The 26,481-nt window shown below is 40.1% G+C and overlaps 1 protein-coding gene across 2 annotated transcripts in view; it reads right to left on the reverse strand.

Moving 5' to 3' along the window:
* HOOK2 (hook microtubule tethering protein 2) overlaps nucleotides 1-26,481 on the reverse strand; it is a 113,038-nt gene that overhangs the window by 40,094 nt on the left and 46,463 nt on the right. For both annotated transcript variants that reach the window (XM_053717844.1, XM_053717843.1), the window contains exons 13-18: nucleotides 21,727-21,814; nucleotides 20,496-20,565; nucleotides 19,572-19,709; nucleotides 18,531-18,618; nucleotides 18,400-18,434; nucleotides 17,476-17,558 (exon numbers count right to left, since the gene is read on the reverse strand). In XM_053717844.1, the coding sequence (XP_053573819.1) occupies nucleotides 17,476-17,558; nucleotides 18,400-18,434; nucleotides 18,531-18,618; nucleotides 19,572-19,709; nucleotides 20,496-20,565; nucleotides 21,727-21,814 (502 nt within the window). The remainder of the gene's footprint in view (nucleotides 1-17,475; nucleotides 17,559-18,399; nucleotides 18,435-18,530; nucleotides 18,619-19,571; nucleotides 19,710-20,495; nucleotides 20,566-21,726; nucleotides 21,815-26,481) is intronic.

Consider the following 26,481-nt stretch of genomic DNA (forward strand, 5'->3'; position numbering starts at 1 on the left):
GTGTTAGTTCATGTTTTTCATATAGATAACACTGTGCTCATGCACGTGAAGTTATCTGGGAGCAGGAACTGCAAGTCTGTCAAAGGAACTGAAACAAAGGGGCAGTTTGCAGAGGCTTAGATACAAGATAATCACAGAGGTAAAAAGTATATTAATATAACTGTGTTGGTTATGCAAAACTGGGGAATGGGTAATAAAGGGATTATCTATCTTTTAAAACAATAAAAATTCTGGTGTAGACTGTCCCTTTAACTACCAGGCATTAAAATAGCTTCCAAATATATCCCTGGAGAAATAACATAAATTGGAAATTGTATGGAAAAATAGAACAATGAGAGATGTTGCTCACACCTTAAAATGTTTTCACTCGATGATTAGCAAAGGAGGGAGGAGCTAGATCAGAGACAAAAACAAAATTTATGCTTACCTGAGAAATTTATTTCCGGATATGGAGAGTGCACGACGTCATCAATTACCAGTGGGGAATATCACTCCTGGAGAGCAGGAGGCGGCAAAGAGCACCACAGCAAAGCTGTCAAGTGTCACTCCCCTACCCATAATCCCCAGTCATTCGACCGAAAGGAAAATGGAAAAAAAGGGAACAACATAAAAAAGGTGTAGAGGTGCCTGAGCTTTAGTAAAAAAAAAATAACCGTCTTAAATTTAAGGGTGGGGTCGTGGACAAAAAAATACATTTATCAGGTAAGCATAAATTTTGTTTTCTTTTCTAAGATATGGAGAGTCCATAACTAGTAGAAACTAATACCCAAGCTAGAGGACACAGATGACTAGTGAGGGAGAACAAGACAGGCAGACCTAAACAGAGGGCACCACCGCTTGAAGAACCTTTCTCCCAAAAGAGGCCCAAGGCAAAAGTAACAAATTTGGAAAAAGTATGCAGAGAGGACCAAGTTGCAGCCTTGCAAATCTGTTCCACAGAAGCTTAATTTTTGAAAGCCCAAGGAGACCGCCCTCGTGGAATGAGACGTAATTCTCTCAGGAGGCTGCTGACCAGCAGTCTCATAAGCAAAATGAATTATACTTCTCAAACAGAGAGAAAGGGAAGTAGCAGTAGCTTTCTGACCTTTACGCTTTCCAGAGAAACAAACAAACAAACAGGGCAAAGGACTGGTGAAAATCCTTAGTCGCGTGTAGGTAGAATTTATAAGCACGCACAACATACAAGTTGTGCAACAAACGTTCCTTATGAGAAGAATGATTAGGACGTAGAGAAGGAACACCAATTAATATTTCCATCTGAAACCACTTTAGGGAGAAATCCCAAATTAGTACAAAAAAACGCCTTATCAGCATGAAAAATAAGGTAAGGCGAATCACACTGCAAAGCCGAGAGTTCCAAAACTCTCTGAGCAGAAGAGATAGCAATAAGAAACAAAACCTTCCAAGATAACAACTTAATATCTATGGAATGCAATGGCTCAAATGGAGCCTTCTGCAAAACTTTAAGAACAAGGTTAAAGGGCCAGTAAACCTAGCAAATGATGTAATATAATTCTGCAAATAGTGCAGAATTATATAACATTAGCTTAGCACCAGGTTTCTAAAGTGAAGTGTAAAATAGATATCTTTAAAAAAAAACAGAACGCCGCTCCTGGCTCTACTGAGCGGGTCTGGTTTCTTCTCCAAATCGCATCGCGGGCACGCTGTCTAGTCACATCGCACTATTAAACTCAATGTAGCTCGCTCCCGCTCTGGTCGCGATTTACCTTGAGTTTAATATCGCAATCGGGCCTGCTGTGATTAGACAGCGTGCCCAGATGCGCTTAGGAGAAGAAAACAGACCCGCTCAGTAGAGCCAGGAGTGGCGTTCTGTTTTCTTTGAAAGATATTTATTTTACCCTTCACTTTAGAAACCTGTGCTAAGCTAATGTTATATAATTCTGCACTAGGTTTACTGGCCCTTTAAAGCTCCAAGAAGGAGCAACGAGATTTGGATGAAGAAATGGACTATGGAGGTAGAATGTACTCCCTCAGAGGCAACCTCCAAGGTGGAAGAGATGACATCCTCACTAGGTCTGCATACCAGATCCTGCGAGGCCACGCAGCAGCTTTTAGAATTACTGATGCTCTCTCCGGTTTGCTCTCCTTCCACAAATCTTTGCTTGTATCAAATGGAGGAAACGGATATGCCAGACTGAAATCCCAAGGAACCGCCAGAGCATCTATCAGGGCGGCCTGTGGATCTCTTGCCCTTGAACCGTACCTTGGAAGCTTAACGTTCTGCCGAGACGCCATCAGATCCAACTCCGGCATCCCCATTTGAAGGTTAACCTGGAGAACACCTCTGGATGGAGTGCCCACTCCCCGGGATGAAATGTCTGTCTGCTCAGGAAGTCCACTTCCCAGTTGTCCACACCTGGAATGTGGATGGCAGAAAGACAGCAATTGTGAGCTTCCGCCCACTGAACAATCTGAGCCACCTCCTTCATGGCTAAGGAACTCCGAGCTCCTCCCTGGTGGTTGATGTTAGCCACTGAGGTGATATTGAACAACTGAAACCTGATAAACTGGGCTAAGGACAACTGAGGCCAAGCCATCAAGAGCATTTTAGATCACTCTCAACTCCAAGATTTTTATGGGGAGAGCAGACTCCTCCCAAGTCCATAGTCCCTGCACCTTTAACGAGTCCCAGACTGCTCCCCAGACCAGCAGGCTCGCGTCCGTGGTTACAATCACCCAGGAAGGTCTCCGGAAGCATGTGCCCTGAGACAGATGCTCCTGAGAAAGTCACAACGGGAGAGAGAGTCTCTTGACCACTGATTTAGATCTATCCTCTGAGACAGATCCGAATGGTCCCCGTTCAATTGTCTGAGCATGCATAACTGCAGAGCTCTCAAATGGAATTGAGCAAAGGGAATGATGTCCATGGAAGAGACCATCAGACCAATTACCTCCATACATCGAGCCACTGATGGCCGAACAGTAGACTGTAGAGAGGCAAGAATTTTGGATTTTCTGACATCTGTCAGAAAAATTTTCATAGATCGGGGATCTATTATGGTCCCTAAAAAAAAACTACCCTTGTAGCTGGAACAAGGGAGCTCTTTTCCAGATTCACTTTCCATCCGTGGGAACGTAAAAAAGACAACAACAAGATCTCTGTATGAGTTTGCTTGTTGAAAAGATGGCGCTTGAACCAATATGTCGTTCAGGTAGGACGCCACAACAATTCCCCGAGACTTGATCACTGCCAAGAGAGCCCCCAGAACCTTTGAGAAAATTCTGGGAGCTGTGGCAAGGTCAAACGGAAGAGCCACAAACTGAAAGTGTTTGTCTAGAAATGCGAATCTCAGAAACTTGTGATGATTCTTGTGGATGGGAATATGAAGATACGCATCCTTCAACTCTATGGTTGTCATGAACTGACCCTCTTGGAAGAATGGAACAAATGGTTTCCATTTTGAAGGACGGTACCCTGACAAACTTGTTGAGATACTTTAGGTCTAGAATATGGATGAAAAAAGTTCCCTCTTTTCTGGGAACCACAAACAGATTGGAATAGAATCCTAGACCCTGTTCCCCTACAGGAACTGGAACTATCACTCCCAGGGAAGAAAGGTCCCGAACGCAATTCAAGAACGCCTCTTTTTATCTGGTCTGCATATAACCTTGAGAGGTGGAACCTGCTTCTGGGAAGAAAGGTTTTGAATTCTATTTTGTAACCCTGAGATACTATGTCCACAGCCCAGGGATCTGGGACGTCTCATATCCATGCTTGATAAAACAAAGAAAGTCTGCCCCCCCCCCCCCAACTTGATCCAATCCCGGATCGGGGGCAAACCCTTCATGCGGATTTAGACTCAGATGCGGGTTTCTTAGATTGCTTCCTCTTGTTCCAAGACTGATTGGGTTTGCAAGAAGACTTGGACTGTTCCTGTTTGGAAGAGGGAGAGAAAGAGACGTCCTTTCGGTCTATTCTTCTTGTCTTGTGGTAGAAAAGACCCTTTTCCACCAGTATTGTCAGAAATGATTTCTGCCAGACCAGGTCCAAACAAGGTCTTACCCTTGTAAGGAAGGGCCAGAAGCTTGGACTTAGAAGTAACATCCGCTGACCAAAATTTCAGCCATAACGCCCTGCAAGCTAGCACAGCGAAGCCAGATATCTTGGTTCCCAGTTTAATAACTTGCATTTTTAGCATCAGAAATAAAGGAATTGGCTAGCTTGAGAGCCTTAATCCTGTCTTGGATCTCCTCCAAAGGAGTCTCAACCTGAAGTGAATCAAACAAGGCGTCGTACCAATAAAAAAAAAAATGAAAGAACAGAGTAAACCTACTCTGGCTTTCTATACTAGGGCAGCAATGTGTTAGGAAAATGAAGCAAGGCCCACCTCACAAGTTCCTAACTGCTTTAAAGCCACCACTACTCTACTGCAGAGATTGACGTAGACTACAGCTATACCCAAAAATCTTACTTGTAGCGAAAAGAAATCTAATTTTCTTCCGACACCAAAACTTCACCTCCTCCATTGACAAAGGCAAAGAGAATGACTGGGGATTATGGGTAGGTAAGTGATACTTAACAGCTTTGCTGTGGTGCTCTTTGCCGCCTCCTGCTGGCCAGGAGTGATATTCCCCACTAGTAATTGATGATGTCGTGGACTCTCCATATCTTAGGAAAGAAAGTTTTAAAGGGCGTTTGTGCTGCCCGTTTGTTTTTTCTTTCTATACTGTGGATACACTCTCCTGTATGAAAACAAAATTTATGCTTACCTGATAAATTCATTTCTCCTGTAGTGTGGTCAGTCCACGGGTCATCATTACTTCTGGGATATTATCTCCTCCCCCACAGGAAGTGCAAGAGGATTCACCCAGCAGAGCTGCTATACAGCTCCTCCCCTCTACGTCACCTCCAGTCATTCGACCAAAGGACCAACGAGAAAGGAGAAGCCCAAGGGTGTAGTGGTGACTGGAGTATAATCCAAAAATTTTTTTAGCCTGCCATAAAAAACAGGGAGGGCCGTGGACTGACCACACTACAGGAGAAATGAATTTATCAGGTAAGCATAAATTTTGTTTTCTCCTGTTAAGTGTGGTCAGTCCACGGGTCATCATTACTTCTGGGATACCAATACCAAAGCAAAAGTACACGGATGACGGGAGGGACAGGCAGGCTCTTTATACGGAGGGAACCACTGCCTGAAGAACCTTTCTCCCAAAAACAGCCTCCGAAGAAGCAAAAGTGTCAAATTTGTAAAATTTGGAAAAAGTATGAAGAGAAGACCAAGTTGCAGCCTTGCAAATCTGTTCAACAGAGGCCTCATTCTTAAAGGCCCAAGTGGAAGCCACAGCTCTAGTAGAATGAGCTGTAATTCTTTCAGGAGGCTGCTGTCCAGCAGTCTCATAGGCTAATCGTATTATGCTACGAAGCCAAAAAGAGAGAGGTAGCCGAAGCTTTTTGACCTCTCCTCTGACCAGAATAAACGACAAACAGGGAAGACGTTTGACGAAAATCCTTAGTTGCCTGTAGATAAAATTTCAGGGCACGGACTACATCTAGATTGTGTAGCAGACGTTCCTTCTTCGAGGAAGGATTAGGACACAAAGATGGAACAACAATCTCTTGATTGATATTCCTGTTAGTGACCACCTTAGGTAGGAACCCAGGTTTAGTACGCAGAACTACCTTGTCTGAATGAAAAATCAGATAAGGAGAATCACAATGTAAGGCAGATAACTCAGAAACTCTTCGAGCCGAGGAAATAGCCATTAAAAACAGAACTTTCCAAGATAACAACTTGATATCAATGGAATGAAGGGGTTCAAACGGAACACCCTGTAAAACATTAAGAACTAAGTTCAAACTCCATGGCGGAGCAACAGTTTTAAACACAGGCTTGATCCTAGCTAAAGCCTGACAAAAAGCTTGAACGTCCGGAACTTCTGACAGACGTTTGTGTAAAAGAATGGACAGAGCTGAAATCTGTCCCTTTAAAGAACTAGCGGATAACCCCTTTTCTAAACCTTCTTGTAGAAAAGACAATATCCTTGGAATCCTAACCTTACTCCATGAGTAACTCTTGGATTCGCACCAATATAAGTATTTACGCCATATTTTATGGTAAATCCTTCTGGTAACAGGCTTCCTAGCCTGTATTAAGGTATCAATAACTGGCTCAGAAAACCCACGTTTTGATAAAATCAAGCGTTCAATTTCCAAGCAGTCAGCTTCAGAAAAGTTAGATTTTGATGTTTGAATGGACCCTGGATCAGAAGGTCCTGTTTCAGAGGTAGAGACCAAGGCGGACAGGATGACATGTCCACTAGATCTGCATACCAAGTCCTGCGTGGCCATGCAGGTGCTATTAGAATCACTGATGCTCTCTCCTGTTTGATTCTGGCAATCAATCGAGGAAGCATCGGGAAGGGTGGAAACACATAAGCCATCCCGAAGGTCCAAGGTGCTGTCAAAGCATCTATCAGAACCGCTCCTGGATCCCTGGATCTGGACCCGTATCGAGGAAGCTTGGCGTTCTGACGAGACGCCATGAGATCTATCTCTGGTTTGCCCCAACGTCGAAGTATCTGGGCAAAGACCTCCGGATGAAGTTCCCACTCCCCCGGATGAAAAGTCTGACGACTTAAGAAATCCGCCTCCCAGTTCTCCACTCCCGGGATGTGGATTGCTGACAGGTGGCAAGAGTGAGACTCTGCCCAGCGAATTATCTTTGATACTTCCATCATTGCTAGGGAGCTTCTTGTCCCTCCCTGATGGTTGATGTAAGCTACAGTCGTGATGTTGTCCGACTGAAACCTGATGAACCCCCGAGTTGTTAACTGGGGCCAAGCCAGAAGGGCATTGAGAACTGCTCTCAATTCCAGAATGTTTATTGGAAGGAGACTCTCCTCCTGATTCCATAGTCCCTGAGCCTTCAGAGAATTCCAGACAGCGCCCCAACCTAGTAGGCTGGCGTCTGTTGTTACAATTGTCCAGTCTGGCCTGCTGAATGGCATCCCCCTGGACAGGCGTGGCCGATAAAGCCACCATAGAAGAGAATTTCTGGTCTCTTGATTCAGATTCAGAGTGGGGGACAAATCTGAGTAATCCCCATTCCACTAACTTAGCATGCACAATTGCAGCGGTCTGAGATGTAGGCGTGCAAAAGGTACTATGTCCATTGCCGCTACCATTAAGCCGATCACCTCCATGCATTGAGCTACTGACGGGTGTTGAATGGAATGAAGGACACGGCATGCATTTTGAAGCTTTGTTAACCTGTCTTCTGTCAGGTAAATCTTCATTTCTACAGAATCTATCAGAGTCCCCAAGAAGGGAACTCTTGTGAGTGGAAAGAGAGAACTCTTCTTTTCGTTCACCTTCCATCCATGCGACCTTAGAAATGCCAGTACTAACTCTGTATGAGACTTGGCAGTTTGAAAGCTTGAAGCTTGTATCAGAATGTCGTCTAGGTACGGAGCTACCGAAATTCCTCGCGGTCTTAGCACCGCCAGAAGAGTACCCAGAACCTTTGTGAAGATTCTTGGAGCCGTAGCCAATCCGAATGGAAGAGCTACAAACTGGTAATGCCTGTCTAGAAAGGCAAACCTTAGATACCGGTAATGATTTCTGTGAATCGGTATGTGAAGGTAAGCATCCTTTAAATCCACTGTGGTCATGTACTGACCCTCTTGGATCATGGGCAAAATTGTTCGAATAGTTTCCATCTTTAACGATGGAACTCTTAGGAATTTGTTTAGGATCTTTAAATCCAAGATAGGCCTGAAAGTTCCCTTTTTTTTGGGAACTACAAACAGATTTGAGTAAAACCCTTGTCCTTGTTCCGACCGCGGAACTGGATGGATCACTCCCAGTAATAAAAGATCTTGTACGCAGTGTAGGAACGCTTCTTTCTTTATTTGGTTTGTTGACAACCTTGACAGATGAAATCTCCCTCTTGGGGGAGAGGATTTGAAGTCCAGAAGGTATCCCTGAGATATGATCTCTAACGCCCAGGGATCCTGAACATCTCTTGCCCAAGCCTGGGCGAAGAGAGAAAGTCTGCCCCCTACTAGATCCGGTCCCGGATCGGGGGCCCTCGATTCATGCTGTCTTAGGGGCAGCAGCAGGTTTCCTGGCCTGCTTGCCCTTGTTCCAGGACTGGTTAGGTTTCCAGCCTTGTCTGTAGCGAGCAACAGCTCCTTCCTGTTTTGGTGCAGAGGAAGTTGATGCTGTTCCTGCTTTGAAATTACGAAAGGAACGAAAATTAGACTGTCTAGCCCTAGGTTTGGCTTTGTCTTTCTATTGGGCTCCACTTTGGCATTAGCACATGTATCTTCCTCTGAATCAGACATGTTTAACACACTAGCAATAAACTAGCAACATGGAAATGCTTTTCAAGTAATTTACAATAATATGAAAAAGAACTGTGCCTATAAGAAGCACAGAAAAAATTATGACAGATGAAATTAAATAAGTTATAGCATCAAATCTTTGTAAGAAATATACAATTTTAACAAAGGATTGTTCCCATTAGCAAAGGATAACTAACCCTGACAGCAGAAAAAATACACAAATAAACGTTTTTTATCACAGTCAACTACAATCTTCACAGCTCTGCTGTGAATGATTACCTCCCTCAAAACAAGCTTTGGAGATCCCTGAGTTCTGTAGAGATGAACCGGATCATGCAGGAAGAAAATGAACTTCTGACTGAGTTTTTTGATGCGTAGTAAAAGCGCCAAAAATGGCCCCTCCCCCTCACACATAACAGTGAGAGAGATCAGTAAACTGCTTTAATTTAAACAAAACTATTGCCAAGTGGAAAAAATAGTGCCCAAAACATTTTTTCACCCAGTACCTCAGAGAAATAAACGATTTTACATGCCAGCAAAAAAAACGTTTAACCTCAATAAATTAATTGTTATTTAAAACCTATTGCAAGTCCCTGCAAATTAGGTTAAGTCTATGCATACAGTATAAATCCAGTGAAGTACCATTCCCCAGAATACTGAAGTGTGAAATATACATACATGACAGCCTGATACCAGCTACCTCTACTGCATTTAAGGCTGAGTTTACATTATAACGGTATGGCAGGATTTTCTCATCAATTCCATGTCAGAAAATAATAAACTGCTACATACCTCTTTGCAGATTAATCTGCCCGCTGTCCCCTGATCTGAAGTTTACCTCTCCTCAGATGGCCGAGAAACAGCAATATGATCTTAACTACTCCGGCTAAAATCATAGAAAAAACTCAGGTAGATTCTTCTTCAAATTCTACCAGAGAATGAATAACACACTCCGGTGCTATTATAAAATAACAAACTTTTGATTGAAGGTAATAAACTAATTAAAATCACCACAGTCCTCTCACACATCCTATCTATTCGTTGGGTGCAAGAGAATGACTGGGGGTGACGTAGAGGGGAGGAGCTGTATAGCAGCTCTGCTGGGTGAATCCTCTTGCACTTCCTGTGGGGGAGGAGATAATATCCCAGAAGTAATGATGACCCGTGGACTGACCACACTTAACAGGAGAAAACTGGAATTTGAGATTTGTCTTTAGCCTCATAGAGTTTCACAGTCAGGTAGACTAAATGAACCTTTGGCCTGAAGAATACACTCATAAAAAGGCCCAACAGACACAGAGGCCTGTTTCCTGAATATAAACTTTGTACCCAGGAACATATAACAGCAATTTAATATTGTAATACTCACTATAGTTAACATTTCTTTATAGCTGTATTGAAATATGAAGTATTATTGTGAGTAAAAGTGTGTTCTATATTTATAATTTAATATCTCATAGAGGATTGTCTTCTAGATAATTATATTTGCATTGAGAAAATGTAATGTTGAAGATAAAGGGGTCCTGTATTAAATAACTTATAAATTGATTTTAAAATTATAAGATAGTTTAGAAACTGTATTTAAAGTTTAGCCATATTGCTGCTGTTGTATTTACTGGTTAAAGGGACACTAAACCCAAAATTTTTCTTTCATGATTCAGATAAAAAGTTGCTTAAAATTGCATGCTCTAATTTACTCCTTTTATCATTTTTTCTTCGTTCTCTTGCTATCTTTATTTAAAAAGCAGGAATGTGATGCATAGGAGCCTGCCCATTTTTGGTTGAGAACCTGAGTTATGCTTGCTTATTGGTGGGTAAATGTAAGCCTCCAATAAGCAAGCACTATCCATGGTGCTGAACCTAAAATGGGCTGGCTGCTAAGATTTACATTCCTGCTTTTAAAATAAAGATAGCAAGAGAATTAAGAAAAATTGATAATAGGAGTAAATTAGAAAGTTGCTTAAAATGTCATGCTCTATCTGAATCATGAAAGAAAAAATTTGGGTTCAGTGTCCCTTTAATATTCTCATAGATGTTTACTAAAGTCATTTGTAATTTCCTGCTTATAAGTATATTTTATATACCTGTTGATACTAAAGATCTGTTAACTATATTGCTTAAGTATTTTAATTATTATAAAAAGTGTTCTAAGATTATACATAACTGAGCTACATTGAAATGGCTGATAATTGCAAAAATGGATGGTGAACCATTATAAAAGTTTGCCAACTAGAATATTTGATTTATTGACAATTGTGTTACATCTGCTAATCAGGCCTTTGGTTTAATAATATTATCCTATTGAATTGTTTTAACAAAGGTCCTGTTGATGGCAATTTCCGGTGTTCTGTCGAGAACTCCAATCTGTTGAAAACTCCAATCTGACGTCACGTCCGGTATTTCCATATATCTGATTGGTCCGTGTCCTGTGAATGACAGGATTCACAACCAATCAGATAGGCCCTGTAATCGCCTATCTTCACTATCTATTTTGCCTCTGCCTGGGGGGTTCTAGGGGGACAAAGCCCCCCTTGTAAACCTAATTCCCAAAGGTTTACTTGGGGTGTATGCCAAAGGGTCTGCGGTGGCCCCCCAGACAGAGGCAAAACAGATATTAAAATAAATGAGTCACCGGAAGTGACTTCAGATTGGAGTTTTTGACAAATTGGAGTTCTCGACAGAACACCGGTTCATACTCAATAGCTGAATTCTACTAATTAGCCATTTGTAGGGATGCACCAAAATTTCGGCCATCGAAATTTTCATCCGAAAATAGGCCTATCTTATTTCGGCCGAAAGAGGCAAACTGGCTGAAAATTGCATGCTATATCTGTGCCACACTTACACTTGCTGGCCGCCACTAACCACATCCACTCACATCTAAAATTTAGACCGGTGCAGCTAGATGATTTCTAGGCCATTAGGTCAGTAAACTACATTTCCCACAATGCCACACACACACGAACAGCACAGCCTCCTCCCTCCCTTCCTATCTAGAGCGGTTTTCTTTCTGAAGAATCTGCAGTGCGTGCACTTCCTGAAAGGCTCCGGTATTCTGTTGATTTAGTGCGGAGGAAGAGTTGCTCCGGTTCAGCTCTGGAGAAAACGGAGGTTTGATTTACAGCAGCCTAAAACAGCAACCCCCCTCTACCTCCCCACACTACAAAGCTGTAAATCAAACCTCCGTTGTCTCTAAGGAAGCTGAACCGGAGCAACTCTTCCTCCACACTAACCGCAGGTACACATCGTGCCTAGTCCTCAATCAAAGTCCCATTGGCAGGATAACATATATATGTGGAAACCTTACTAAAAGCTCTCTGTATAAGGCACATCTGTTACTGACACCACTTTGTTGTATAAGACTCTTCTGTTACTGTTTGCTCCCTGTATAAGGCACTTGTGTTACTGGCTTCTCTCTATATAAGGCACTTGTGTTACTGGCTTCTCTCTATATAAGGCACTTGTGTTACTAGCTACTCTCTGTATAAGGAACTTGTGTGAATTACAGCTATGTGTACGGTGAATGACAGCTCTCTGTATAAGGCACTTATGTGAATGACATCTCTCTGTATAAGGCACTAAGGTGCCCTATAATAGAGTGATCTGTAATAAGCAGCAGTGCATTATACAGAGAGATGCCATTCACAGAAGGGCCTTATACAGAGAGCTGTAGTTTACAGAAGTGTTTTATACAGAGAGCAACCAGTATCAGAAGAGCCTTATACAAAGTGCTGTCAGTAACAGATGTGCCTTATACAGAGAGATGTCAGTAACAGAAGAGCCTTATACAGAGAGATGTCAGTAAAAGCAGAGGTTTATATAGAGAGCTGTTACTAATATCTCTCTGTATAAGGCTCTCCTGTTACTAACAGCTCTCTATATAAACCTCTGCTGTTACTGACATCTCTCTGTATAAGGCTCTTCTGTTGCTGACATCTCTCTGTATAAGGCACATCTGTTACTGACAGCACTTTGTATAAGGCTCTTCTGATACTGGTTGCTCTCCGTATAAAACACTTCTGCAAACTACAGCTCTCTGTATAAGGCCCTTCTGTGAATGGCATCTCTCTGTATAATGCACTGCTGCTTATTACAGATCACTTTATTATAGGGCACCTTAGTGCCTTATACAGAGAGATGTCAGTAACAGCAGAGGTTTATATAGAGAGCTGTTAGTAACAGGAGAGCCTTATACAGAGAGATGTTAGCAACAGGAGAGCCTTATACAGAGAGATGTTAGCAACAGGACAGCCTTATATAGAGAGATGTAAGTAACAGGAGAGCTTTATACAGAGAGATGTTAGTAACTGAAGAGCTTTATACAGGGAGGTGCTAGTAACAGGAGAGCTTTATACAGAAAGATGTTAGTAACAGGAGAGCTTTATACAGAGAGCTGTTAGTAACAGGAGAGCTTTATACAGAGAGATGTTAGTAACAGGAGAGTTTTATACAGAGAGCTGTTAGTAACAGGAGAGTTTTATACAGAGAGCTGTTAGTAACAGGAGAGCTTTATACAGAGAGATGAAAGTAACAGGAGAGCTTTATACAGAGAGCTGTTAGTAACTGAAGAGCTTTATACAGAGAGATGTCAGTAACAGCAGAGGTTTATACAGAGAGGTGTTAGTAACAGGAGAGCTTTATACAGAGAGATGTTAGTAACAGGAGAGCTTTATACAGAGAGATGTTAGTAACTGAAGAGCTTTATACAGAGAGATGTTAGTAACTGAAGAGCTTTATACAGAGAGATGTTAGTAACTGAAGAGCTTTATACAGAGAGGTGTTAGTAACTGAAGAGCTTTAGACAGAGAGATTTAAGTAACTGAAGAGCTTTATACAGAGAGATGTTAGTAACAGGAGAGCTTTATACAGAGAGATGTTAGTAACAGGAGAGCTTTATACAGAGAGATGTTAGTAACAGGAGAGCTTTATACAGAGAGATGTTAGTAACAGGAGAGCTTTATACAGAGAGATGTTAGTAACTGAAGAGCTTTATACAGAGAGATGTTAGTAACAGGAGAGCTTTATACAGAGAGATGTTAGTAACTGAAGAGCTTTATACAGAGAGATGTTAGTAACTGAAGAGCTTTATACAGAGAGATGTTAGTAACAGGAGAGCTTTATACAGAGAGATGTTAGTAACTGAAGAGCTTTATACAGAGAGATGTTAGTAACTGAAGAGCTTTATACAGAGAGATGTTAGTAACAGGAGAGCTTTATACAGAGAGGTGTTATAACTGAAGAGCTTTATACAGAGAGATGTTAGTAACAGGAGAGCTTTATACAGAGAGGTGCTAGTAACAAGAGAGCTTATACAGAGAGCTATTAGTAACAGAAGAGTCTTATACAGAGAGATGCCAGTAACAGAAGAGTCAGAAGAGTCTTATACAGAGAGATGTTGGTAACAGATGTGCCTAATACAGAGAGATGTTAGTAACAGATGTGCCTTATACAGAGAGATGTTAGTAACAGATGTGCCTTATACAGAGAGATGTTAGTAACTGAAGAGCCTTATACAGAGAGATGTTAGTAACAGATGTGCCTTATACAGAGAGATGTTGGTAACAGATGTGCCTTATACAGAGAGATGTTGGTAACAGATGTGCCTTATACAGAGAGATGTTAGTAACAGATGTGCCTTATACAGAGAGATGTTAGTAGCAGATGTGCCTTATACAGAGAGATGTTAGTAACATGAGAGCTTTATACAGAGAGATGTTAGTAACAGGAGAGCTTTATACAGAGAGATGTTAGTAACTGAAGAGCCTTATACAGAGAGATGTTAGTAACTGAAGAGCCTTATACAGAGAGATGTTAGTAACTGAAGAGCCTTATACAGAGAGATGTTAGTAACTGAAGAGCCTTATACAGAGAGATGTTAGTAACTGAAGAGCCTTATACAGAGAGATGTTAGTAACAGATGTGCCTTATACAGAGAGATGTTAGTAACTGAAGAGCCTTATACAGAGAGATGTTAGTAACAGATGTGCCTTATACAGAGAGATGTTAGTAACTGAAGAGCCTTATACAGAGAGATGTTAGTAACAGATGTGCCTTATACAGAGAGATGCTAGTAACAGATGTGCCTTATACAGAGAGATGTTAGTAACAGGAGAGCTTTATACAGAGAGATGTTAGTAACTGAAGAGCCTTATACAGAGAGATGTTAGTAACTGAAGAGCCTTATACAGAGAGATGTTAGTAACAGATGTGCCTTATACAGAGAGATGTTAGTAACTGATGAGCCTTATACAGAGAGCTGTCAGTAAAAGAGGAGCTTTGAACAAACAAATATCAATAGCAAACTTAGAAGAGTCTTATACAGAGATTTGTTTAAAGGGAAATATAACCCAACATTGTTCTTTCATAATTCAGATAGAGCAGTGATTTTAAACAACTTTCTAATTTACTTCTATTAATTTTTCCTCGTTCTCTTGGTATATTTTGTTGAAAAGCAGGGGCCTTAGCATAGGAGCCGGCCCATTTCTGGAGCACTATTTAATATCAACAATATAAATTCTTTATTCAGTCCTAAATAACAGAAACAGATTTTTATTTGTATTGGTTTATTAAGTTATTTTCTGTCTAATTTTGGTGACTTACTTTCAATAAAACTGTGGTTATTTATTTTATTGGCGTGTAGTTTTTCATTTTAGAGTAATTCAATTCAATAAAAAGTATAATATCTTTGTGTTGAGCCTCTAGCTGTCAAAAATCAGGGAATGCCCAGACATAACAGGTATCTCGATGGCGGAGATTCAATACAAGATGGCATTGTTTGCGGACGATGTCATTCTGACCCTGACAAAGCCCGTATCGTCATTGCCCCCCCACATATTCTATTCTACAAAATTGTAGTACTCTATTGGGCTATAAAATAACGATGACAAATGTATGAGCACCGAGTATCAATAAACCAGCACACACTAAGAAAATGCTGTAACTTATTTTTCTATCAAGTGGGCCATAAACACAATTAAATATTTGGGGATCAATCTCACCACTGATTTTCATTCCCTTTATCAACACAATTATAAGACCCTCTTTTCGAGCATAAGACACCAAATGGTCAAAATTTAAGCTATCCCTTATGGGACGAATAGTGGCGTCCAAAATGTCAATCATGCCAAAGTTGCTCTATTTGTTTCGGTCTTTGCCTATTTCAGTGCCACTTATTGAACTTAATAAAGTTACAGAAAGATATTCTTACTTTTATCTGGAACAATAAAAGATCTAGGATTAATAAGCAGGCGAAGACCAGACATAGGGCCGGAGGTGGATTATGCATACCACATCTTACCTCATATTATAATGCTGCACGAATGGCGCAGACTTATTTATGGCACCATGTAACCAGTAATATACAGTGGATACACCTAGAAGCAGACATCATGGGAATTAAAGATATAACAAAATTACTATGGGCCCCTAATATAAATAGGCCTCATCTAGGAATGGCCTATATAGCTATTTCACACACGTTATTTATGTGGGACAAGACAACATTAAAATACCCTTTATTAAACGTTAGGTCAACAGTAGCACCACTGGTAGATCTCAATACATCTATTGACAAAACGGTACAAAGTAAATGGGAAAACAGAGGCCTATACAGAATAGCGGACTGCCTTGTTAATGGAAAGATTATGACAAACCAGCAATATAATGAACTAGACCCAATAGACAGGCATACTTGGTTCCACTATTTGCAATTAAGATTAAGAGAGGTTTACACTGAAACAAAATAAACTACCGGTAATTGCATTAGCATGTACAGCAGTAAGGTTAGTTATAGCTAGGTTTTGGAAAACAGAACCACCAGGCTTCTATTTAATAGAACAAAAAATGGAATACTTCTATAAAAATGTCTAGCTCAGCAGCAGACTTGTTATCCACTAAGGATCAAATGATTGCCCTTTGGGAGCCCTGGATCATGTATATAGAAGCGAGACATAGAACTCGCCATAACTTATCAAATGAAGAATGGACTGTTCTATAATAAAAGTGGAAAAGATTTATAAGGTATGCCTGTTATATTCTTTATTGTTTCTGGATGGATGATTTGAATATAATGAACACTATTGTATGAGATATTGAAATAATTGTATTATCTACATCTGCATTTTTGCAATGTTATATTGTTTGACATATGCTAATAAAGGCGTTTTCAAAAGACAAAAAAGTCTAATATTATTAATACAATTTTAGAAAGAAAAAAAACTATTTTAAAATCATTTGGGGAAAAAGGTCATTTTCGGTTTTCGGCCAAAGGGCATCCTGAATGTTCGGTTTCGGTCCAGAATTTTCATTTCGGTGCATCCCTAGATTTGTCTTATTAATTAGTAATGTGATTTATTCTGCATTCTTCTACTAAATTTTGGGGCAGATTTATTAAGCAGCGGATGCTGCTTTCTACGCCCATCGTTTCAGGCTCGCCTGAAATAAAAGTTAAGAAGCAGCAGTCACAAGACCTTTTAGGTGGAGAACTGAAATCATCCTGATCCAATTGGGATGATTGACAACCCCTGCTAGCGGCTGATTGGCCGCCAGTGAGCAGGGGGCGACATTACACAAGCATTTCACTAGAAATGTTTGTTCAATGATAAATGCTGACAATGTATACTGTCTGCATTTAGCGAGGTAGAGCGGACACGATTCGCTACAGCAAATCATGTCCGCTCAACCTTTAATAAATCTACCCCATTCTGTGATATTTGACATTTAATTCTTTTTGGGTGAAGATTTTGTTTTTCCCCACAATATTGTACTTATATCCTAAGGGTAACAGATATTTTAATTAATTTAAAAAAAAACAAAAAAAAAACCAAAAAAAAACTACTAAATGTTGTGTACACTTCCTCAATTTATAAAATATCCAAAAATTTGGACCTTGAGAAAGCAGCTAGTTGGGAGACTAATGGGTGACCTCTCTAAGACGCACCTAGATGGACTTTCGTCCCTAATCAGGGACATCAGACTATACTTTTGTCACTCTTATCTCTAGTAAATGGATGATTCTTGTGCATAATTAACATTATTACTTCATTTGTTTGTCATTACTGGCTGATTACACTATAACAATGGCGTGAGATGCACATGCATTGTAAGAATGAGTTTTTATATTCTATATGCAATAAAGCAAAAGAACATTAATAAAAGGTGTATTACTGTTTAGGTCAGGTTTGGGCTCCAGATTTTCAATATATTCTCTCTTCTTTTGGAGTTCAGAGTGAGCATCATGTAACATTTCCCTGAAATAAAAAAGAAACTAACTACAAGGTTTCCACAATAATTTGTTATATACAGCATTTACAGTATCTAATGGGTCAGGATGACTTGTTTATGGTTTCCTCTGCACTGGGGGGGGGGGGGGGCAGGATCTGCTTCTAATACTAGTTCAACATATCTCTAATATGAAGAGGAACAGGGGTGCAAAACAAAAAGGGACCGTGTATTGTAAATTAATTAATTGCTATACCAGCTGCAGAGTATAAAATGTATGGGAAAACTACTCATGTGTATTTTTGTATATGAAAAAGCTGTTTTGCCCTTTTAAACCACAGACCAATCAAATGGGCTGAGCATGCAGAAAGAACAGAACTTATTACTATCGATACACACAGACTTCCTCATCTTAGCTCTGTCATTAAACACAAAATCCATTTTAGCATCTAGATCTTCCAACCCCACTGGGAATGTGATTTCTTCTGCTAGCTCTTGTTCTCTACCCATTACTGCAGTATTGAAAAGTACAGTGTATGTAGCAGTTTCAACAGACAAAAGCAGCCATTTCAATGACAAAAATGTAAAGGAACTATTTATAAAATATTTAATACACCCAAGCAAGTAAAATGGATTGGAATCACGTTATGGGGAAGAAAAGTTTACAGTACACTGCCCCTTTAATATGCAAGTGTCTTAAGGCAAAAATTCCCTTTTCCAATGCTTCCCCTATTATTGTAATTGTACCAGTCGGACTATGTATATTAGATTTCCATCTTTTAAAACTCCCTTATGTAAACACCTTGGTTTTTTATAATTGTAGCTAAATGAAAGCTGAAATATGACAATACATAGATAATACAAACTTACAGGTGCTCATTCAGTTTCCTTTTCAGGAGTGATGACTGTATCAGGAAGAAAAAAAAAAAGCAAGAAAGTTAGTGTAGGTTATACTTGTGTATAATTTAGCACTTGTAATATCATTAGAGTATAATCCTTACATCCTCTGTGCGGCTCCCCTGCTCCCGGAGCGCTCTTTGCAGTTCTTCAACCTGGGCTCTTAAATCTTGTATCTGCTGCTGATTTAGCCTGAAATAAAGTAAAGAAAGTAAATCAAGCAGAAAAAAATGAGCAAGATAAGAAGATAAGGAAACTGCAGGGATGTGTAACCAACTTATTTTTCTTTTTCCATCTGAGTTTCAAAATGTATTTCAGTTTTAAAAGGATTTACTTGCTGATTTATTCAGGACAGGGCATGTTTAAAATAAAATGTTTCCTTCTCACACTCGCAGAGACTTTTTCCTCTCCACTGATAAAGCAGAGGCAGTTGTCCTTCTTAGTCTGTATTAGTAAGTAAAAAACACTTATGGAGAAACGGAACCCATACAATCATATGAGTACAAAGCTAACACTAATACAAAAACAAGACTTGTGGAGCACTCAGCGTAGCTACCAAGTAAAAAAAAAAGTGCTAGCAAATACTAACGAAAATGTGAAAAAAAAACACAGTGAAAAGGAACCCATACAAATCATATGGGTTCAAAGTGTGACCAAGGCTGCACGGTTTAAAAATCACTGCCACCACTCAGCTAGATTGCTCCTACCATACATTTATTACATGTAAAATATACACAAAAAATATCAAAATGGTAAAAACAGTAGACAAACACCCTCAACAAATGACCAGATGAAAGTCTAAATACTGGGCACTTAGTATATACTGTACATAAACACACACACTAGAATTTGTGAGAACAATATCCCTTTAATTGTGAACAGTGGGCAAGATAAAAATGTCAGCTTGGGGTAACAACAGTAGGGAAGGAGTGGGATGTGATAGCGGAGGAAGAGGAAAGATGGAAAAACAACAAACCTATAGAAAAACGAAAGCAGGGAGACTGTTGCGTAATTGGAGAAGAGGCAAATTCAGTGAAATTAAATAAAGCATGGGGGGGAATGAAGGTATAAAAATGAGATGTGAATAGTGGAAGAGGTGAGAGAGAAAAAAACTGGACAGTGTTTTTTTTTTTTTAATCTTTCACCTGTTTTCACTCTCCAGTCTGTTTCGGCCTCGGTTTGATTCTTCCAGCAATGTCTGCAGCTCACATAGACGCTCCTGGTAAGAGGCCTCCTGGACACACAGCATTTTATTCTCCTGCTGAAGGCGCATTACAGTCTCCCTAAAGAGAAGTTATAAAGTGACATGACATTAAAAGCATGGAGCAGTGACACAAATCTAACCCCTCCACTTTCATTTTAAAAGAGCGAAGGAAGATAAATAAGTTTTCCCTCCTACTACTGTAGGAGTAAAAAGGGCATGTAGTCTGTCCATCTCACTGCAAGGTGATGCACAGAAAAGCAGGTAAATTAAAGTGATTGTAAACTTTAACGAATTAAAGCCCAGTATCAAATTAAAATCTTTAAAAAAAAAAAAAGAAAAAAAAAAAAGTTTACAATGATGCTTATTTTTTAAAATACCTTTGCGTTATGGTAACCATAACGTTGATCCTCCGCCCGCATTTCCTGCTTTCATTAGCATATCAATGACGAATGCGGATTCCTCCAATCGTTGCATGCCCCACGAGCTGGACGCCATAGACGGCACACAAATATTGGAAGAAGCGGGATTATTGAATCTGCTAAAGGAAGCAGCAGATGCGGGCGGAGGAACTGCGTTCTGTTTACCATAACGCAAAGGGAAGCATTTTAAAAAAATAAGCGTCTTTGTAAACTTTAATGAATTAAAGGACCCTGTTCCAGCAGATCCCTGCCTGGGATTTAATTCATTAAAGTTTGCAACTACTTTAAAATAGTAGTTTGTTACAAAGCATCAAAAGAATTCATAATGCTGTATGAAATAGCTAGATTTGATAAGAGATTGAAACAAACAGCAATCATAAGTATACACTTTAATACAATAAGGAATTTTTGAATCTGCTCACGTCTCTCAAACTATAGCCTCTTACCGCAGTTCTGCGGGTACAATCTCCGCTGCCAAATTCTCCACTGGGGTTGACGGTCCAGTCAGCAGAACATCTGGATGACAAAAATATATAAAATAAACAATCCTATAAAACAAAAAAACTCCTACAAAGAAAAGCTACTCTCAAGCTATTGCACTCTCTGTCTTCAAACCATATTTCATTGACAAAGAAAATAATTAAAATACAGCCATTTCTTCCCTATGGTTAATGTCTGATTTAGATTATGTAAGACCTTTTTAAATAAAAGGCACATTCTGAAAAGAAAATGAGAAAGAATTAGAAACCTACACCATTTCCCTGGTCTTATGCAGGACAATATTGTCTCATTTCATCTTGTTTACCATGTTTTATATAATCAGGAAAGGGGATTATAGTTGTATTAATCCTAGAACGACTGCAATAACTTTCAGTGGATTAACAATTGCATACAAAGATGTTGTATAACCTTTCAAGACCTTGGATGTAATATCTGAAGACAACTTGGAGTGACTGAAAGCACGTGCAATACATCATCTTGCTATGTAAATATGCTACTGCACTTAAATGCCCACAACATGTTTTACAATAAAAATGTTTCTATTAAGTTGTATCTTGGGTTGGGTAATTAAAATGGTGATTATGATCCACACTTACTAAGAATGGTTTTCAGCACAATAATCTTGTAGTAAGTGACATGAAAGAAATGCTAGAATGTGTGTGATCAATTTTAGCAAGAGGTAAGAAACATGTAGTTGTTATTACAAGAACAAGGCATTCTCTCAGTTGCTATAAAGTTTGAGAATCTCCTTGCTATTCTGAAATAGGAGGTATTGAATGGTGGTTGAATTAATTAGCATTTTTAAGTGGTTATGTGATATTGAAAAAGAACGGTAAAGAAGAAAAGATGTGCGCCCACCACTGGGTGGCAGCACTATCCCTTTTGAAACAAGCAGAGGGGAAGTCGTACACAGTATTGATGAGCCAGCCCCTAATACAACAAAATGAAAGAATAGAACACTGTTTAGGAGTTTTGAAATTATAAAAACGGATTTAAAAAAAAAAAAAATTATACACAAATGATCAATATTACCAAGTCTCCAAAACAAACAAACAAAAAACAAACATTGGTGACACTGTAGAGTTCTTTTAAGCTGATGAACACAAAAACAGTTCTTCCATAAATAAGTCACCATATTATCAACCCATTCTTCTCAAAAAATTCAAGGTCTCTCACCTCCTTGGACTAGACATGTTTGATGCAGGTGGGAGCAGCGCAGCTCATCATTAGTCTCACGAAGAGAATCCCGTTCAGAAATAAGGCGCTATAGGGACAAAAAATAAAATACTACCATTCAAAGAACAACATTTTATAAAGAAAATTTATGCTTACCTGATAAATTTGTTTCTTTTTAGACAATATGAGTCCACGGATCATCTTCATTACTTATGGGATACTCACCTCCTGGTCAGCAGGAGGAGGCAAAGAGCACTACAGCAGAGCTGTTAAATAGCTCCTCACTTCCCTCCCACTCCAGTCATTCGACTGAAGTTAGGAAGAGAAAGGAAAAGCCAAGGTGCAGAGGTGTCTGAAGTTAACAATAATTAATAACCTGTCTTAAAAGAGCAGGGCGGGCCGTGGACTCATCGTGTCTAAAAAGAAACATATTTATCAGGTAAGCATAAATTTTCTTTTCTTTTTAAAGACACGATGAGCCCACGGATCATCTTCATTACTTATAAGATACAATACCATAGCTAGAGGACACAGATGATACGGGAGGGACAAGACAGGGAACCTAAACGGAAGGCCCCACTGCTTGAAGAACCTCTCTCCCAAAAGCAGCCTCAGCTGAGGCAAAAGTATCAAATTTATAGAATTTAGAAAAAGTGTGAAGAGAGGACCAAGTTGCAGCCTTGCAAATCTGTTCTACAGAAGCTTCATTTTTGAATGCCCATGAGGAAGCAACAGCCCTAGTGGAAAGAGCCGTAACTCTCTCAGGAGGCTGCTGTCCAGAAGTCTCATATGCAAAACGGATGATACTCTTCAGCCAAAAAGAAAGAGGTAGCCGTAGCTTTCTGACACTTACGATTTCCAGAGAAAATTACAAACAAAGAAGAGGACTGGACGAAAATCCTTAGTTGCTTGTAAATAAAACTTTAAATCACGGAACACGTCCAAATTGTGTAAGACGTTCCTTCTGAGGAGGAGGATTAGGACACAAGGAAGGAACCACAATCTCCTGATTAATGTTCCTATCCGAAACAACCTTAGGAAGAAAACCTATCTTAGTACGTAAAACTACCTTATCTGAATGGAAAATAAGATAAGGTGAAGAGTATAGCAACGCCGAGAGTTCAGACACTCTATGAGCTGAAGAAATAGCAACAAGAAAAAGAACTTTCCAAGATAACAACTTAATATCTAAGGAATGCATAGGCTCAAATGGAGCCCCTTGAAGAACTCTGAGAACTAGATTCAGACTCCATGGAGGAGTAACTGGTTTGAACACAGGCCTGATACTAACCAAGGCCTGACAAAAAGATTGTACATCTGGGACATCTGCCAAACGTTTGTGTAACAAAATAGATAAAGCAGATATTTGACCCTTTATGGAACTTGTTGATAAACCCTTCTCCAAACCTTCTTGGAGAAAGAACAAAATTCTGGGAATCCTAACTCTACTCCATGAGTAGCCCTTGGATTCACACCAATAGAGATACTTACGCCATACCCCGCTTGGACAAGATTAAGCGTTCAATCTCCAAGCAGTCAGCTTCAGAGAAACTAGATTTGAGTGAAGGAAGGGTCCTTGAATTAGAAGGTCCTTCCTCAACGGAAGTCTCCAAGGTGGCAGAGATGACATGTCCACAAGATCTGCATACTAAATCCTGCGAGGCCAAGCAGGGGCAATGAGGATCACCGATGCCTTCTCCTGTTTGATTCGAGCAATGACCCGAGGAAGAAGTGAAAACGGGGGGGAAATAGGTATGCTAGGCTGAAGGACCAAGGAACCGCCAGAGCATCTAACAGTTCCGCTTGGCGATCCCTGCACCTCGACCCGTATTTCGGGAGCTTGGCATTCTGACGAGATGCCATGAGATCTAACTCCGGCCGACACCATCTGAGAATCAGGTTGGAGAACACCTCCGGTTGGAGTTCCCACTCTCCCGGATGAAAAGTCTGCCTGCTCAGAAAGTGCGCCTCCCAGTTGTCCACCCCTGGGATGTGGATTGCTGACAGATGGCAAGAATGGGCTTCCGGCCACCGGACTATCTTGGCTACCTCGGTCATCGCTAAGGAACTCCTCGTTCCTCCCCGATGATTGATGTAAACCACTGACGTTATGTTGTACGACTGGAATCTGATAAACTGAGCCGAAGCCAACCGAGGCCAGGCCAGAAGAGCATTGAAGATCGCTCTTAGTTCCAGGATGTTTATAGGAAGAACAGACTCTGCCTGAGTCCATATTCCCTGAGCCAAGACAGCTCCCCACCGTAGAAGGCTGGCGTCTGTTGTCACAATCACCCAGGACGGTCTGCGAAAGTAGGTTCCCTGGGATAGATGATCTGGAGACAACCACCATAGAAGAGAGTCCCTCGTCTCCTGTTCCAGGGTTATTCGAGGAGACAAGTCTGCATAATCTTGATTCCACTGCCTGAGCATGTTTAACTGCAGAGGCCTGAGGTGGAACCGAGCAAACGGGATGATGTCTATTGCCGCCACCATCAGTCCGATTACTTCCATGCACTGAGCCACTGCCGGCCGAGGAGTGGACTGAAGGGCTCGACAGGTATCTAGAATCTTTGATTTCCTGACCTCCGTCAAAAAAATTCTCATAGATATAGAATTGATTAGAGTTCCCAAGAAAGTCACCCTTGTCTTCGGGATTAAGGAACTCTTTTCTAGATTTACCTTCCATCCGTGAGTTTTCAGGAAGGATAGCACAACGTCGGTATGAGACCTTGCTTGTTGACAAGATGGTGCCTGGATTGGAATATCGTCCAGATAAGGTGCCACCGCAATGCCCCACGGTTTTAGAACCGCCAGTAGAGACCCAAGAACCTTTGTGAAAATTCTGGGTGCTGTGGCCAGGACGAAAGGAAGAGCCACGAACTGAAAGTGTTTGTCCAGAAAGGCAAACCTCAGGAACCTGTAATTATCTCTGTGGATAGGAACATGTAGATATGCATCCTTTAAATCCACTGTCATCATAAATTGACCCTCCTGGATCAATGGAAGAATGAAACGAATAGTTTCCATCTTGAATGATGGAACTCTGAGAAACTTGTTTAGACTCTTGAGGTCTAAGATAGGTCTGAAGGTTCCCTCCTTTTTTGGAACTACAAACAGATTTGAATAAAACTCCTGCCCCTGTTCCTGTACCGGAACGGGAATAATCACTCCCAGAGAGGAGAGGTCTCTTAAACAATGTAGGTACAAAAAAGAGAGAGAAGTTTGACAGTACCCAGCACTAACAAAACACTATATAGTAACAGTATGCATTGAAAACCGGATTGTGTCCAGAACTGGTTATTAAAACGTAACTTTTACTAATGATAGGATAAAATAAAAAAGGTTGGTAAATAGTACCAAATGTATAACATAAATATGTGAGACATACATTTAAAACTTAGATTAAGAAACAGATCAGGACTGTGTGTGTGAGACTTCAAAAACAGAATTACTTCCCTGGGTAATAGTTCAAATACACCGTAACCCTCAGGGCTCAGAGAATACACGGATTGCTCTAAAGCTAATCTAAAAAGGGGATTGACCCCAACAACATTACCTAATCTGAGCAATACTGGTACCTAGAGCAGGAGAGGAAACGGTTTATAAATGACTGATTAAGGAAGGCAATTGCCACATCAATATAAGCTTAGAAAAGTCCCAGGTAAACACAAATTAGCAAGTCTCATGCACACAGACAAGGCCTGATGTACATTTCGCCGCTAGCACGGCTTTCTCAGAGGCTAACCAGAGTCAGGGCCCCAACCCGGTATTTGTATCGTCATTGACCAATAGAAATTGGTTCTAAGCACACACCTCTAGATGCAGCCTATCACAAGAGGCTTAATGTAATTGGTTAAAGATTCATCACATGATCGTATCAAGCAGGTGTCAGGATAGTAACATGTTGAAACAATTTTGTGATATAAGGTATTAGATATTTGCTACATTGTTTCAAAATCAAGAATAGGTGTCAGGAGCATTGAAAGATGACAGCAACCGTTCCATCCCAACATGATTTACTAAACTCGATTGTAATTTTCAATCATGCAGGTCTAGCTTACTCAGAATTGTCACTCCCACCTGGTCAAAAATTCTATCCACCAATTGGATTTGAAAGTGTCTTACAATACAAAAATCTGCGTTTATTACCAACAACAGATTTTCATTCACACCTTTCAACACACATATAATGAGATTCATCCTTCCTATGTCACACATAGGAAAATCCTCAATTGATGCATAAATCCTCTCCATGTATGTTGATAGAAAATTTGATTGTGTTTTTCAAAAAACGATCATAAGAGAATGATGTTAACATCCTTCCTATATCACACGAAGGTGAATACTCTATTGATGTAGAAAAATAAATAAATAAAACCTCTCCATGTATATTGACAGAAAATTTTAATTTATTTAAGTTTTAATTGCGTTTTTCAAAAAACGATCATGAGAGAATGATGTCAAAAATCATTCACAAATTGACTTAAATAAGACACACCCTTCTTATCTGTCAGAGCAAAGAGTAATGTTAACACGAATAAGTATATTGACTCTATTGAGACGGAGTCTTCTTGTGTGTCCCTAGTAGCTTAAGTGCATAAAATAGCTTGATATTAAAAATCTATATGTAAGATTTATGAATAATATCACGTAATGCGTATCACATTTCGAATAGCGAATCAAAAAAGGGAGGGACATTGTTTGCAATATTTCAGCCAATATTATCACTATAGTGCAGATCCTGCCCATTAGTGG

Source organism: Bombina bombina, chromosome 6 (assembly GCF_027579735.1).
Source record: "Bombina bombina isolate aBomBom1 chromosome 6, aBomBom1.pri, whole genome shotgun sequence".
Taxonomy (NCBI): domain Eukaryota; kingdom Metazoa; phylum Chordata; class Amphibia; order Anura; family Bombinatoridae; genus Bombina; species Bombina bombina.